General features: G+C 30.3%; 2 protein-coding genes across 3 annotated transcripts; one reads left to right on the forward strand and one right to left on the reverse strand.

Moving 5' to 3' along the window:
* The first annotated feature begins 3,548 nt into the window (after window positions 1-3,548).
* On the forward strand, window positions 3,549-11,097 carry LOC125826056 (sphingosine kinase 2-like). Of its 2 annotated transcripts, XM_049505354.1 has the most exons (10): window positions 3,549-3,917; window positions 6,474-6,596; window positions 6,705-6,805; window positions 7,685-7,757; window positions 8,983-9,069; window positions 9,179-9,256; window positions 9,393-9,463; window positions 9,655-9,924; window positions 10,124-10,246; window positions 10,648-11,097. In XM_049505354.1, exons 1-10 carry the CDS (start codon window positions 3,584-3,586, stop codon window positions 10,846-10,848), a joined length of 1,461 nt encoding a protein of 486 aa, XP_049361311.1. In that variant the 5' UTR covers window positions 3,549-3,583; the 3' UTR covers window positions 10,849-11,097. The 2 variants fall into 2 exon arrangements, with proteins under 2 accessions (XP_049361311.1, XP_049361312.1); XM_049505355.1 differs by lacking the exon at window positions 3,549-3,917 and having other exon boundaries at window positions 7,682-7,757.
* Window positions 11,098-11,901: 804 nt separating this feature from the next.
* LOC125825974 (uncharacterized) lies at window positions 11,902-13,390 on the reverse strand. Its single transcript, XM_049505264.1, has 2 exons — window positions 12,659-13,390; window positions 11,902-12,238 (listed from the first exon to the last, which is right to left on the reverse strand). Exons 1-2 carry the CDS (start codon window positions 13,341-13,343, stop codon window positions 11,925-11,927), a joined length of 999 nt encoding a protein of 332 aa, XP_049361221.1. The 5' UTR covers window positions 13,344-13,390; the 3' UTR covers window positions 11,902-11,924.
* Window positions 13,391-17,364: the final 3,974 nt, after the last annotated feature.

Raw genomic sequence — 17,364 nt, forward strand, 5'->3', positions numbered from 1 at the left:
TATGTTTCATTCTCCGTAGTGAATGAAGAAATATCATAACTTACCTTCTAAAGAGAGAAAATAATAAATGATATACATGTTATGTTGTGGTATGAAATAGATTGTAATATATTTTTGGATAATTACAATTTATTTTTATTGTTCAATTGTTACTCGCTTATATTTATTCACTTTGATAATTGTATCAACGCATATAGTTTTGATGAATATAGTTGCAATAGGTTATATATATTCGGTCACTCAACATATTGTTTTCATTCTCTCATATAACAAAATACTATAAAGATACACGCAATGAAAAATAGTGTATTTTTAATTAGATTTTGTGATGAAAAGAGAGTTTCTTACTCAAAGTCTCAAACATGCTTGAAATTGATGCCTGAAATGTTTTTCAATTTTCTCGTGATATCATAATATAAATAAAATAATTTAAAGGTGTTATATCTCTGTCTTAGCAGTGAACATAATCTCCCCTTCATGATAGGTCTGAAAACAAGAAATTGAATTTCCAACTAGTAAGGGAAGGCGAATATATATATAATTAACCCTATGGCAAATTCCATCTCTGAAATATGGCTTAAAAGTAATAGAGCTTTTAATCTCTTTTCATGATTTGCTTATGCCTAGTAACGTAAAAATCATGTGATTTATGGTTTTAGTATATATATATATATATCTAGTAACGTAAAAATCATGTGATTTATGGTTTTAGTATATATATATATATATATATATATATATATAATGAATTTATAAGCATAATAAATTTTGTTAGAGTTCAGAGATTTCCTTTAGGCTCATTTTTATTCTGAAAAATAATAATCAGAAGTATCAAAGAAATTATATATATATATATATATATATATAATGAATTTATAAGCATAATAAATTTTGTTAGCACTTGTAGTTGTTATACATAAACAAAGTCATTGTTGACATACAAATTAATTACTAGCTCCATCTCATGCATTTGAGTAATTGAGTCGAAAGTCTTTTGGATACAATTTTTATATTTTTATCAAATAAAAGTAAGCCTATATATACTTTATCCTCTCCAAATACTATTTGTATGTTTACATTAAATATATCATCATTATTATTATTATCAAGTGAATGAAGAGTTTCTTTACGTCAAATCCATGAGTTAGAATAGTTATGACCTTTTTCCGTTTATTACAATTAGCTTCATTTAAATATGTTTATATACATTGCACGATATCTAGTAATAGTAAATCAATAACAGCATGCTCAAATTAATTAAATGTTATATCTTGCATGAATTAGGATTCCTTCATGAGTCACGTCAACAATTCGTGCACAAAACATCTACCTCTTGTACTTAGTTTGGATGGTGGTTTCTTGTTGTAATCAATTAATTTAAATATTTATTTTAAATTTTATTAAATTTATCATAAAAATAAAAAGTTTTATAATAATTAATTTAGTGTGATTGAATTGTTAATTTATTTTTCTCCCTTATTTTCCTTTATTTTTATTTAATAATTTTATTTTGTCTTTTTCCTACTTTTTTTTCCCATAAAGGTAAAAGAGGGTGGTCTTAAATATTTCTTTTATTTTAATTTATGTAGTATTTTTTTAAGAGATTTTTTGAGAAATAACAAACATAATAGATATAACAAGGCTCTATAACTATAGTTTTGATAATTGATCTCTATAGCTATAGTTTCGTTTGCTATGGAGGTTACAGTTTGTATATTTATATATGTTTGTATATTTCGCTGGCAAATAGACAAATAGTATTAGTATATACAAATTCTGTATTTATACATTTAGAATTTTTTAGAACTCCGTTTGTATATTTCGCTTGCCAATATACAAACATGATAATTTATTATGTTTTTTCATAAATCGTATACAAATAGCTAGTGTAAGCATATACAAAATTCTGAATTTATACGATCAGGAACTAAATTATACAAATTCTGGATCTATACAAATCAAGCGAATAGCAAGAATTGAGGAAACTATACCCGCATAATTTTTTTAATTTTTTTAAAAAAGACATATTTTTATATGTAGCCATACTTTTGCTTTGTATTTGCTATTTTATCCTTAATAAGATTATTTATAGCTACATAAATATTTATAATTTATTTTAAATTACAAATTAAAAAGTTTTTCTATCAATTTTAAACTTCACGCTCAATCAAAGCATCAATTGGAACCAAAATAATAAAAATAAATATGGCCAAGATAAAAAAGAAGAAGAAGAAGAAGACAAAAGCACATCAAATTAATTGTTAACATTTCTTCATTCCATAACAATTAACACTCAAGTATAATAATATTTTGATAATAATCAAAATAAACATTATATTTAAAGTTACAGCTAACCCCAATATAAGTTTGGCCAATATGTTTTAAAAGAAATCACCCTTACTTAAATATTGTCATCACTCACCAATCAACAAACTCTATGATGCATCGATTCAAATTTAATGAGACCTTAATACAATACGAAATATATCATAACTAAAAACAGAAATTAAACAATAAAATTGTGTGGGCAATCCAAAGAGAAGCTTTAACTTGTAAGTGAAAGAGGATAGTCTTAAATAACACTTTTATTTCAATATATCATTCTAAAAAATGATGAGTTCTTTTTCTCTCTAATATTTAAGAATAATTTGACTTTATTTTGTTATTTTATTTTTAATGAAATAATTTATACTTACATAAATATGCATAATTTATTTTAAAATATAAATTTTAAACATTTTTATTTTATTTAGTATCTAGTCAAATACCTCACATAAATTAAGACAGAAGAAATAATAAGCAAAATAAATAATAAAATAAAAAATAATGACATATGTAGGGTCATACTATAAATAAAGTGAATACAAACTTTATCTCTATCTTATACAACATAAAGAGATTATTTCCAACACACGCTCGACTCAAGATAATGATATCATCAAGTCAAATTGATCATTATATGTATGGCTTAATACATAGCCAACTCTTTAATTGTCATATTACGCTTTATAAAAGTCAATTTGACTAATTTTCAAAGTTAAATTAGATGACATTAATTTAATATTTTAATAAAAAAATTTAGATATTCAAAAATTATACGAAAAGTACTATAAATTGTAATTTAAAAATATTAGTCAAAATTCTTATAATATTGATTCTAAAAAAAGAAACCATGATTGATTCAAAAATCTCCATTAAATTTAGTTCTTTCAGTATCCCAATTTATGTGATATTTTTCATTTTCCGAGAGTTAAACAATTTAAGTTTGATAAAATTTTTGCGAAATCTTCAATTTTTTTTAAAATGAAATTTATATATTTTAAACTATGTAAAAAATACTATAAATCACAATAATTAACAATTTAAAACAATTAAAAAATTTATGATAAAATAAATACATTTAAATCTCGAAATCCGAAAATTTGTGCCGCTTTCCAAACAAGGAAAATAGAAGAGTGCAAGAAACAACAAAAATCGTGCGATAAATTCAAAGAGAAGCTTCCTAAACCGGCTTTATATAATATATATAAAAAAAAATGAGCTTCCACGAACAACAGAGAGTGAGAATAATCAACGCTAAATTATGGGTAACACGAAGCCCATTACTGCAGCTCCGGTTTTATCGGACCGGGTTCGAGTTAACGGAGTTGAAACTCCGGTGACGTTCACGGCGGAGGAAGGAATACTCCGATGGAGAGAAAATTGCTTGTCGATTGAGAAAGAGGTTCTCGGGATTACCGTCGAAGGTTCGAAAATTAAAATTAGGGCTATTAAGGAGAACGACGGTGGTGGAATTATTTGCTGCGGCGGGAACACTGGAGGTACTGTGAAGAGGAGGAGTTATAATTTGGAGATGTTATCTGAGGATTCTCTTCGAATTTGGAGTCAAAAGCTTCACGAGTTCATTGATTCACTTGGTAACTTTATTATTTTTTTATTATAACTTTTTGAATTAGTTTTGTTTGCATCTTTGCTAATTATATGGGATACCTTACACCATCACAAATAAGAAGAAATCACTAAGAGACGTTTGGTTTGAAGACGGGTTATATTGAGATTAATTATGCTGAGATAAGTTATATATGTATCATTTCTTATTGCCGTTTGATTTGTTGTATTAAAAGTAATGTGTATTTGCGTATTTTATTTTAGAAAAATACTCTTCAACTTATTTAGTACGGTTTCTATTTATATGATTCGTTTTTTTTAGAATCTAAAAAGAATGAAAAATTTCATTATTTGACAAATATTTAAAGATATTATCAATATTTTTATCTATGTTGGGTCCCACTTACTTGGCAAAAAATCTATAAAGGTATATTTTTTTAAGGCTAATTTTGAAACATTGCAAAGTTTTCTCATATTTCTTGAACTCTATATTCAGTCAAACTATATCATACAAATTGGGATGGAGCGAGTAGAAAAAGAGTTTGAGGGAACTCAAGGGTAGTTTTAGTCATTTTCATTGTTTTAACTTGTTAAGCAAATGAGGGATAAGGTAGTACTTTCTTAGGACTATATATGCTTATCGAGCATACCAAACGACTCGTAAATGTTTTTACCTCCACTAGAGGTTGAACCTAAAAATATGACTCTCAACCCGCTTTCATTGATCATTAGGCCGCATACATACTTGGTGATATGATGATGGTCTTATATTTATTGTTTAGTAGTTGCAACATAATCTGTCACTAGAAAGAGAACCTACTTTATTTAGTAATGGAGCTACAGAATAAACTTTATTGTGACTATCCATAATATACCTAATCTGTTAAGGACCGAGAATAAAGTAAATAATAGGTTAAAATACCATAATAATGCAACAAGTTAAAATCTTAAAACTTTTATACAGGTATGGCAGAGTTGGACGAACCCTTACTAGAACATCCATAAAATATTTATATATTTAATTGCGAACCCATTAACTGAAACAAGCTATGAGTTTGGTCACAAATAGTGGCGGAGCAAGGATTTTCAGTTAGGGGTGTGTCAAAATATAAGTGACTGAATTCATGAAGTAACCAAAGGGAGTCAATATAAAGTGTATATATATATATAAAAATAGAATTTTTTATTTTACTTAATTACCCAGTGTAATTTTCTGATTAGGACACCTTGAATACATGTGGGTGTAGGTCCTCTGTATACAGACAGAGGTTATTAACTACATATAATACAAAAATTATGTCTTTTTTGGATTGTCATTGTATATAGCTTCGATTCATGGAGGAACATGGCTATGGTTTTGGTAAAAGTATGAGCTTATATTTATTAAAAATGATAATAAAATTGAAAAAAGTACTAGTAAAAGTCTCATGTAATATATATGAGTAAATATCTAGTTGGTTATTACTGAATAATGAATCTAGAAACTATCTGAGTGCATCTCTGTGTGCTTTAGTGAAAACAACTACTATATGAATTATGTACATACAATTTCAAGTCCCATGAGGTATGAGTAAGGTTTGCGTACATCCTATCTACCTCAGACCTTACTTGTGAAATTATATTGATATGTAGTTGAACAACGGTAATTTGTTTAAATTGCAAATGAAGAGACAGAAAATGCAAAATCTCTATACATGTATATGTAAGCATACAAATAGAAATGGTATCATTATATTGTACTTGTAAGCATTAATTGTGATTACAGGTTCGGTATCAAGATGGTGTATGATTAAATTACAAATTTGTGAATTTTACCTTGATTCCAACAAAACGACAGTATGAATTACTGGATGATTATTTCCTATTTATTCTTTCATAAATTGATAATATAAGTTCAGAGTAGCTCTGGACATTTCTAGGATTAGAGTTCCCTTGACTTAAAAATGTTTCATTGGTTGACAGTTGAAGACATTACCATGTTTGACTATTGTTCAATGGTTTGTTATAAGGAGATCATTGGAAGTAGGATTGACTATTGATTTCAAGGGAACTGGAGTTAGATCTTTTCGACTTTTGAATCAAATTCCTTAATTCTTTTTATAAGATGCAAATGGTGGTGCAGCCCTTTCCCTACCTCTGCGTGCAGGTCCGCTGGATGCTTCGTGCACTGCCCTTTTATATAAGTTCCCTGTTTTTCCAGTTGAGGTTTTTGTTTCCTTCTATTTCGACGCTTGATCTCATTGTGTGATTGAACATGAAATTTCAGATATCCCACTAGAAAATATTACATAATTAATGTTCGAAAAGAGGCTGAAAAGCTGATTTTCTCCATTATTGCTTTGTTCTTGAACATACCGTTATCTCTTTAGCTAAGTTGCTTTCTCTCAAAAGAAAGAAACATTTCAGGCATGCTTCACTCTGATTATAGTTTAAAGTGATCGACTCAGTAGCTTTCAACATTAGTAAAAGCATAACTATTGATAGTATTCTTGTTATCATGGCTGCCTTTGTATTTTTTTTATTTATTTTACTTTCATGGATCTTTATATGATGGATATGGGGTATGTGACTTTACAGAATTTCAGGTCGTCCAAAGCGACTTTTTGTGTTTGTGAATCCTTATGGCGGAAAGAGATCTGCATCAAAGATTTTTATTGATAGTGTAAAACCACTACTTGACGATGCAAATATTGACTATACAGTGCAAGGTTAGAAGTGTTGAATTTTCTTCCTATCTGCTTCTAGTTTTTTTTTTTTTAAAAATAAGGTTGCAATCTGCTTCTATTTATTGTTTGTTATATGATTTTTATTTTTAGAAACTAAATATCAGCTACATGCAAAGGAAGTTGCTAAATCATTGGATATTCTGAGATATGATGGAGTTGTTTGTGTCAGTGGGGATGGAATTTTGGTTGAGGTAGGTTTTTGTTGCCTATTTTTATTTATTGTTCTTTTACTGGTTGGTCGAGCCTATTGTCTTTTTGTGTTTGCGTAGTCATAGTTAGACAAATTTTCTCAAGAGCTTCTGTCATCGTATACTTGACGAAGGAAGGGCTTTACTTGTTTGTGGATTGGCGTTATGCTCTCTAGTTATAAAGCTCAATAGATATTTTTTTGATTAAAAACACAATTCCCACTAAAAGATGTGAAAGATGAAAGTATCAGAGATTTATGTAACACTTGCTCCTTCCCGGTGATGATATTTTTCAAGACATTGATTGATTAACTGTGATTCCAAAATTGACACTCAAGCACGAACCTTTAAATTATTATCAATATAAGAGAGGGTATCACTGGATGTTTAAGCAAATTGATTTTCAAGATTCTTACAAGTTCAAAATGGTTTTGTGCTACCATGCTTCAAAATTTTCTCTTTCTTTCAAGCCGAGGGTCTATTGGAGACGGAAACAACCTCTCTACCCCACGAAAGGTAGGATTAAGGTCTGCGTATATCCTACTCTCCGCAAACCCCACTTGTGGATCACACTGGGTATGTTATCGTTATTCTTAACTAGTTCAAAATGAAAGAGGATCTCATGGATGAAAATTATTCTTAAAGAAGGCCAATAGGATTTTCAACATAGGGAAAAGCAACCAAACAATCAATGTTAGAGCACATATACATTACTATGTAGTTTTCACTTAATATCCAAACCGACAACGGAGATGCACAAAAGAAAAAGTAGTTGCTTCATGAGCATGATATGCTTAAGCTCAAACGTTTTTTTGTAGTGAATGGATGATAAACATATCAGGTGATCCCTCATGGTCACTCTCTTTTTTCAACTTTTAGTAGGTAGTTAATGGACTACTTGAAAGGGAGGATTGGGATTCTGCAATAAAGATGCCTCTTGGAGTAGTACCTGCAGGTTTGTCTCCTTTCCTCTATTGCTATTTTTTTTTTTTGATAAACACTAAGCTGGTTTTGCATGTTTTGATTAGCTTTTTTTACATGTTTATACCACATAGAATTTTCAGACAAGTAATGAAAGGTGCAACATGCTGCCACACATTTCTATTACCTGTACATGTAGGCTAGACATTCTCTTAACACATGACGTGTCAGCAAATATAAAAAAATTCAGGGATAGGTAAGTTAGACACGATGCAACTTGTTCCAGCAACAAAACATTAGTGTCAACTAAACAATCCTTTCACCTCAAGGACTTTTAAGGATAAGTAAGATGCTACGCAACCTGTTCCAGGGAGAAAATGATGGTGCAACTAATCGATCATATATAGAGGCTGAGAATGGATCATTTTTAAGCTTTAGTCTGTTGTTTCATACTAGTTTTAGTTTATATGGCGACTGGTGGGAAGCCGAGCTGTTATGTCAATCACATCATGCACGCTGTTGTTTGGTAGAGGTTAGCTGGATGCAGTCAGTTTTTCCCCGTAATATTACATAAGTACCTCCCTGATTTGTTTGGGAAATAAACTGGGATAAATATCGGTGGAATTAATGAGTGTAAAATTGCCTAAACACTTGTAGTTTTTATGGACTACTGTTTGGCTCATGTTTTAAGATCGCTCGTCACTGGAATTCGACATTTTTTCGGATCAGGCCTGGTTTTCTTTATTTGTCATAAGTTCCTAATGCATTGGAAACCACATAAAATAAGATGCGTGATTTATGAATTGTTTTTTCTAATGTACTAAGTGATAGTTTTCAAAAGTAAACATATTAGAATTAAGGTTTGGAATCATAATTTATATCTCAACATATTATTGGATGCCATGAATGCACGGACAGTGGACACCAATGTTTAAAACATAACTCTCGTTTAATCAAGGTTTGTACTTCCAACAAAAGGAATTCACCAAGCTAATGTGTATTAGTTTCGCTACGCATTATGTCTAATCTTGGTAAACTAGTTTTAACTGTTTGAAGATATTTGGCTTCTAACTTGTGAACTCAGAGCTACTTCGGTGTCTAATGATTTTGGTTTATGTGTGCCTTCGACATCATTGGCTTTTGGTTGATTTTTTTACATTATGATTTGCATGGTCGTTGGTTAGTAACTTTTAGGAAAAGTTTAGTATGTAGAAACCCTTTCAGTTTCTTTATAATTGTGAGTCATAATGTTAATACAGGCACCGGAAACGGCATGGCAAAGTCTCTTCTAGATGCTGTTGGTCTTCCTTGTACTGCGTCCAATGCAACACTTGCTATTATTAGAGGTGGAGAATTACTAGGCTTTTGGAAGAAAAAAACCTGTAGTTTCTGCATGGTGAAGTTTCAATTACTCTTTCTTTCTCAATTACGGCTAAGAAGCTTCGTTTCTTGCAGGGCACAAGCAATCACTAGATGTAGCTACTATTACACAGGGGCAGAACAGGTTTTTTAGTGTGCTGATGCTTGCCTGGGGTATTACATCTTCTATTCTTTCCTGTGGTTTCAACGACACTGATTTGAGTTCGTCCTATAATTAAGTACTTAACGAATCAGAATAGACAATTATAGCTGATATTTATATTGACTCTGAAGATTTCTTGTTTTCCAGGACTTATAGCTGATATTGATATCGAGTCTGAGAAGTATAGATGGATGGGTAGTGCTCGAATAGATTATTATGTACGTTTCACGTTCTGTTTCTTTGATTTTCGTGATTGTTTCTTACCTCTAAATGTCTAGTTGGATTTTGTTCGTATCATCATACAGCTCACACTGCTTTAAGGCAGTGGTACCGGGTACTTTACGTACACGAGTTGTCTTAACCATCATCATTATGCTTCTTAATCGCTAGTCCGATACTATTTGGCCAGGCAATACAACGAATAATTCGCCTTAGGAGGTACAATGGTTGTATAAAATTTGTGGCTGCACCAGGCTATGAAACTTTTGGAGAACCAGCTGATCCGGAAGGTGAAACTATTAGTGAAGTTAAATCGAGTTTCGCTCAGCACAAGGGATATTGTGGTCCTGCTTTGCAGATGAAGGATTTCAACCGTAAGATTGAGGGGCCTTTTGTATCAGTTTGGCTTCATAATGTACCTTGGGGAGGTGAAGATACTCTCGCAGCACCCGACGCCAAGGTTGGTTTTTGTTAGTTTGAACATAACTTAATTGGTTCCTATTAGTACATCTTTTACTTGAAAGGCGGAGCCTTTATATAACTAGTAAAGTTGTAGCCATGCGATTAAAAGGTCAAGGGCTCGAGTTGTAGAAGGGTAAGACAACTACGTACAATAGACCCTTGTGGTCCACCCTAATTATACCTTGGTACTTTTGCAGTTTTCAGATGGTTACTTGGACTTGGTCGTGATAAAGGACTGTCCAAAGTTAACGTTGCTATCATTGATGACTGAGTTGAGCAAAGGCGGCCATGTAAAATCACCACATGTCTTGTACTTCAAGGTAGGGTTATCGTTTCATCCTTGAGCTTCCGTTTTGCAATCTCTCATCTCTTAAACAAACTCTTTGTTTTTGTGTTACTTATTGAAATATATCAACGTTATTTCATTTGATTAGTTAATTATTTTGTCTCAACACACCCCCTTCATGTGTTGTGCTGATTCTTCTTCATGGACCGAACTCATGAAGTATCATTTGATTTTGGTGTGACTATGAGATATGAACCACATAATACCTCTTTTCTGCTCTGATACCATGATTATCGTCAACCCATTTAGTTAATTATATATCGTCTCAACAGAACTCCGTGCATGCTATGTGTTGAAACTACTGATAAAATGTATGTTCAATAATTAATTCGAACGTAAAAATAAGGTTGTTGATTATTGTAAAACAAATTACAGGTTAAAGCGTTAGTTCTTGAGCCTGGCACACAATTAGATGATGGATCAAAAGAAGGGATTATAGATGTAGATGGTGAGGTTCTTGCAAGAGGTAAAGGAACTTACAAATCAAATTACAAGACATTGATGACATATGGCAAACTCCATATAAAAGTAGATCAAGGGTTGGCAACTGTTTTTTCTCCTAGTACCATTTCATAAAAAAAAACATTTTTGGCTGTATTTTTCTCTTGAAGGAGATTTTTTTTTTTGTGTGTGATTAAACAAAGTCATGTATATACTATCATAATAAAAAAGGGTAAATAAAAGAAAGAATAAAGAAGTATTAAAACACTGTAGGGCTCATTCGGGGGTGATGTTTCCAACATGATTTTCTCCATCCTTAGGGCTCAAACATGAAACCTCCGTTTAAGGGTGAAACAATATTTACCATAATCATGTTGGTTATTAACAGTGTTTTTTTATTTATACAGTGTAGTTATCTTTTCTTTTCTACTATTAATAGTAGATTTTTGTTTGTATACCTAACGTCTTCCTCGCTTGATCTAAATTTCACATCTCATCACCAATATTCATTGATTTATCTAGGAGATTTATTACGTGTCACCAACCTCGTCCGAGTATTTATAATTAGTGAAGTCTCATAATAAACACATGACTTTTTGTTTGTCAAAACTCCAAGTACGGGTCGGGTCGGGCCCTACACCATGGCCTCCATTTTCATACTAACCACGCAAATCATTGTTCATTGACACTGATATAGTGTTGGCACGAGAGAAACAAGTGTTTTGAATCTTTTGATGTACCCAAAATTTTGACTTGAAAATCGAGAAATTTTATACTCTCTTCGTTTCAGTTTATTTATCTTAAGAAACAAGTTTTTTTTAGAAACTTTTCGATTTTTTTTCACCTGACATGTTTACAATCACAAATTTAAAAGACATCTAGATACATTCCACATATCTTTATTTCAAGACCACAAGATTCAAAATTCTTTATTATTATCTTAAATTTTATGTCAAGTCAAAATCAGACAAACAAAATAAAATAGAGAGAATAATATATTAATTGAATTTTCATTTATCCCAAGTTTAACACTCTTTCAATAAAATAACATTTTACAATTCTATATACACAAACTTTTGCCCTATTTGCACTATTTCCCCCTATGTACACACACATTCACAAAAACAAAAAAAAATCTTAGTTTTTTGTTGAAAAAAAATATAAAAAACTTTTCTAACCAATAAATATAGTATAAATTGCTAAAAGTTAACTTAAACTCCACGATTAATCATCTCCGTGTATTGTTGTAATGATTGTTCTCTTTGCAATCTCATTTCTTCGTTGAATTTTTTAATAAATGCTTCAACTCGTCGGTTTAGCTCATCTTGACTCGGTGACGGTTCAAGTGCTTTTTTTATGTTTTGAACCGGGGATTCACTTCCCCGGTTCTGGTTCTGATGTTGCCATGTGTCTAACTTGTTCAGGTGCCTCGTGAGAGGCACGTGACGCCCTTCTGTTATTTTCTTCCATGTACTCTCTAATGTCTCTTGCCTCTTTACTCTAGCCACCCCTAGAGATTTCACCCCTGAAAAATTCAATTATTTACTAAATTAGCCTTAAACATAAGATGGAATAAATCGACAACCTCTTAAACGTGTATATTTATTTAGATACTTGAATTATGATCAATTTCAATTGAATATCTATATGTTACATGTCAAAAACATACCTCGAAACACACATAAACTCTGGATTGTTCATTTTTTCTATCTGAAATTTCATTTATGAAACTCCAACAACTAATAGTTCATGTGTGTTTACGTGATATTTTAGATAAGAAACTCAAAAAATCGAGATATTTTAGGTATGAATTTTGATCTTTCACTTTGAACCTAAACACATTATGGTTAACTTATCTATGTCATAAACGTTTGAAAAAGCGTATATTCGGATGATCAATAGGAACAGAGTAATGTAATAAAAAAAATTGATAGATTTTTCGTACCTTCCGGACTCGTCCTCATCAGCGGTTTCCGATGACTGAACCTCGAAGAAACTAGTGGTTTCTCAGTCGTCAGCCGTTGAATTAGCTCCGTTTCTACTTCAGGCAACGGCGTAAAAACCGAATTCGAACTCACAAATTCATCATTTTCACCTTCGTCTTCATTCATTACAGTCACCATAGACTTTACTTCAACCACCTCCGGCGGCTCAATTACCGGTTCATCTACCAGTCCCGGCGCATACTCACACATCTCCGATCTGGAAATCGATACCAAATCTGAGTTCACCGGAGGCGTTCCGGCAGAAATCAACGGCATCACCTCAAACACCTCCGGTTCATCAACCAGTTCCGGCGCATACTCCAACATTTTAGATCTGGAAATCGTTAACAAATCTGAGTACACCGGCGGCGTTCCGGCAGAAATTAAGGACGGCGATTGCTCGCCGGATTGTTGTTGTTCCTTACGATTTGATCGAGAAGTAGCGGCGATGATGATGATTATACCGTTGAGTAAAATGTAGAGGTACGGAGGCTTTAACCATGAAATCAAACCGGACCAAATCGTAGGAAATTCATATAAAATCAACGGAGCAGAGGATTTAATTGCAATGGCTGAAGAAACTGCTCCGATTGAAATTAACAGAAATTTCACCGTTAACATCAAATTGCTCGTTGATGATTCCATTTTCTTCGATTTCGTTTGATAATTCTTATCAAAATGGTTGTTTATGTGTGTGAGAATTTAGAGTGAAGAAGATTGAAATTGCAGAGTTTGTTGAGAGAAAGGGGAGTTGCTACTATAAATAAGTGGTCAGAAGCATGCAACTGTTTATTTTTGGAAATTTAAAATTTTAATTTATTCAAAATATTTGAGAAGTATATTAAAAAAATTGATTGAACCTTCAAATTAAATAAAAATATAAATTGAGGACGTGTATTTTATTTGATATAATGAGATATGGGCCGTTGGATCAAAGACAGTAAGCAAGGGAGGCTTCTTTTCTTGTATTTTTCTCATTAGTAATTTGATAGTAATATTTTACTTTATTCATGCATGGATTTTACCTAGGTTAATTTCTTTATCACAATATGATATTATAGTCAGACGCATCTTAATTCATTGATTACATAATATCAATCAGGGGCGGAGCAACATTAGGCTTAGGGTGACCAAGAGGACACGCTTCGTCAGAAAATTACACCTTATATATAAGTAAAATGATACTTTGAATGGTTAAATTAGACATTTTGAACACCCTTAAAACAGTGCACTGGATTAAATCGTCCAGCGAAAGCTGCTGGACACGAGTTCGAATCTCTGTTGCCTACACTTTTTATTACATTTTCAAAAAAGCTCCTAATTAATTTTTAAATCATAATTAATAAATCTGTTATTTTTTAAATAATTCAAAACTAATATTATCTATTAAAATAATCCTAAATTAGAAAATTTAAGGGAAAAAAAAATTTAGTAGCCAAATTTTTAATCAATTTGACTTTTGATTTTTTTTTCTTTTCATTAATTTAATAAAATTTAAAAGTAATTATTTAATTTAACGTTAGTATATAAATCCTATTTTTTTTATAAAGCTACTAAAAGTGAAAAAGACTCCATGTAAAATTTCTTATTTTAAAAAAACTCGTTCTATTCTACTATTTATTTTTCATGTTTGGTTGTTAGCCCTCAGAGGTTTGTGAAATCTTGAAGCATAAAAGTGATTTCATTCTAATTAAATTTTCTCTTTCTCTTTTATTTTTCTTTGTTAGTTCACTTCCTATTATGTAAACATGAACATTAAGCTAATTATTATGTAGTTTGATTTTAAAATTTTTGGTATATTTTTCAATTTTTTTTAATCCTTTATGTAATTCTTGGGCATCCTTGATAAAATTCCTGGCTAGCCACTGATATCAACTTTCATTTCATATTGTCTAAACTTCAATGTCTAGTTTTGATGTGTGACGAGGTGTTGAGTTTTCACGTCTATGCTTAGGGGTAAGATGGTTTCTTTTTATAGTCTTGAATAACCTTTGCTATATGAACTAATTTTTGGCGTCGAGTTAGGTATAAGATTTATTCTTTATCAATTATTAAGAGACATGGAGGTCATATTATATGATTTTGAATAATTCTTATATTTCGTGTTAGCTTTGTGATTAACTTAGGCTTAAAAGTTTATTTCTTTAACATGGTAGTAAAATAGTTAATTTATTTTGTGTATAATTATTAATTTAGATTTGACCAAATCAAATTTTAAATTGAACGTATAGTGGGCGGAAGATGTGTAGTATTATTTGGGAACCCGTGGCTATGGCTGCGCCGATATTATGTGGACCGACTTCTGGTTGGCTGCCTTCGGGCCGACAATTTGACTTTTTGTGCACATTGGTCAAACAAAATACAAACAACTATTATTATTCATATTATTTTTATTCTAACTTTTTTAAAAAAAAAATAATTTAGTTGATTATAAAGCTTTTAAGGGAAAAAAATGGATTTCAGAGTCATAAGATAAACATGAAAATATTAAACATAACTTTGTTTCAAATAATTTGTATTTGTATTTGTATTTGCAAGAAGTCATATGATATGTTTAAACATACCTTTATAACTAGGGAGATCAAACATCTCCTAAAAGAATAATCGGATACAGATTTATGATTTTAATTCTAAGAGTTTTGATTATTTTTTTAAAATGTCATATTAGGTTTTGAATAAATTATTTATGTAATGTAAATGAATTTCAAACACAAATACAAAGTTAGGTAAAATTATTGAGTTGTTTTTTAAAAATAATCTTTTTACCTCATAAAAATAAGAATAATTTATGTGTATTCTCTACTTTCCGCTAATATTATTTGTGGGACTATACTAAATATACTATTAATATTGTCATCGTAAAACTACTAAGTTATATTAAACGTCTTGACAGATTTATATATCCATTCCTGAAATGTTCATGGTTCAATCTAGGTTAATTTTTATTATCCTGATAAATTAAAATTCAATGAATGTATTTGGTATTTATACAAAGTAAAATCAAACAAAAGTGGAATTGATGTTTACTTGAGAAAAACAATAATAAATATAAGCAAAAAGTCAAAAGAGATAGAGGGCATTAGTGATCTTTGAATTCAAACTCCAAAACCAAAGCATCCGTGAGGCGTTTTGTTCAATGGGTGCTCGCGAGCATTATATATCAACTTTTTTTAGTATTTTCTATATACATATACAAAATTTTCGTCAAGGGTTAATGGGTGCTTGAGAACCCGAACCTCTATACATGGGTCCGCCCCTAATTATACACAAATTAAAGTAAGAAGGTATACTAACTAACTAATTATATACAAATTAAAGTAAGAAAGTATATTAACTAAAGTTTTAGCTAATTAATGACACAATTAGTTGGAGCTAAAATTTATAATGACTATATATGTTAGAAGAACACTTAAAGCGTGAGCGTGTCACTAATTATATTAACTCTTGGAAAAATCCTTTTGGCCATAATGGTAAAATAACATATTTCACACTATTTTATTTTATCTTTTTGAACATTTCAATCATTTTAACTTTAATATCTTTTAATTAAAAAATGAAAAAAAGACCAGTTTATTTTAAAATAAAAAGGATATTATAGACTTTTTAATTTTCTGGCCAAATTCTGACCAAATTTTCTGGTCATTTAGCATTAAAAGGCTATTAAAATAAGAAAAAAATTTCCATTGAGTTATGAAAATATAGTCCTCTTCAGTAGGAGCAATTTATTTCTAGGAATGGAGTCTTCTTTCTGATCCTCTAATAGAATTTCTATATAAGTTATTGAATCTCTTTTGATATAAAATAAAATTTTAATGAATAATTAGTATTCTTATATATTGTTATTGATTAATTAAATATTTTATTTTATGAGGATATTCTATAACATATTATTGGTTTCAAATCCAGAGATTAAAATGAAAAGGGAGTTATCGTGAATCAATTGATAACAATCTCTATTTCATAAAAATAAATATAAAGCTGCATATATCTTTTATTTTACAGAAACTCCACTTATACAGTTAACTCCTATTAACTTGGTACAACAAAATAATAAATTAATTGAGATGTGGAATGATAAGTGATTAGGTCAAATAAGAATAGGCATAAGTTGAATGTTAACTCATTAGTTTAATGTTAAATAATAACTTAATAATTGATTGGACACCTTATTCCAAAATTGACCCAAACAAATGTAGGTACTAGGGGCTTGACTTATTGTAAGTAATAATAAGTTTGGCCAACAAATCCATACATTTTTCAATTAGTATTTGATAATCGTTTTGAATTTAACTACTTCAGATTTACATAGGAAAAATTTATTTTGAAAGTAAGATATTTTCGATCAAAGACAATTTTATTTCAGGATTTAATTTCAAGATATTTGACTAAAAATGTAGAAGTAGTTACCATTTCATTGCAATCTTTGGTGATCGTATATGATGTTGACTATTGATATAAGTGCAATCTAATACTTTCTGTATCAATTTATATGCCATACTTATATCTAAATAATTTAATTTAAACTTTTTATTTTATATTTAATAAGATGATTTATAATCTCACAAACCACAAAATCTAATAAATTTCTAAACTTCACGTGCAATCAAATATCATCAGATAAATTGAAACTAAGAATAATAGATATTTGAGATTTGGTTGTTGTCCA

Source organism: Solanum verrucosum, unplaced genomic scaffold (genome assembly GCF_900185275.1).
Source record: "Solanum verrucosum unplaced genomic scaffold, falcon-dt-bn FXZP01000161.1, whole genome shotgun sequence".
NCBI classification, from domain to species: Eukaryota; Viridiplantae; Streptophyta; class Magnoliopsida; order Solanales; family Solanaceae; genus Solanum; species Solanum verrucosum.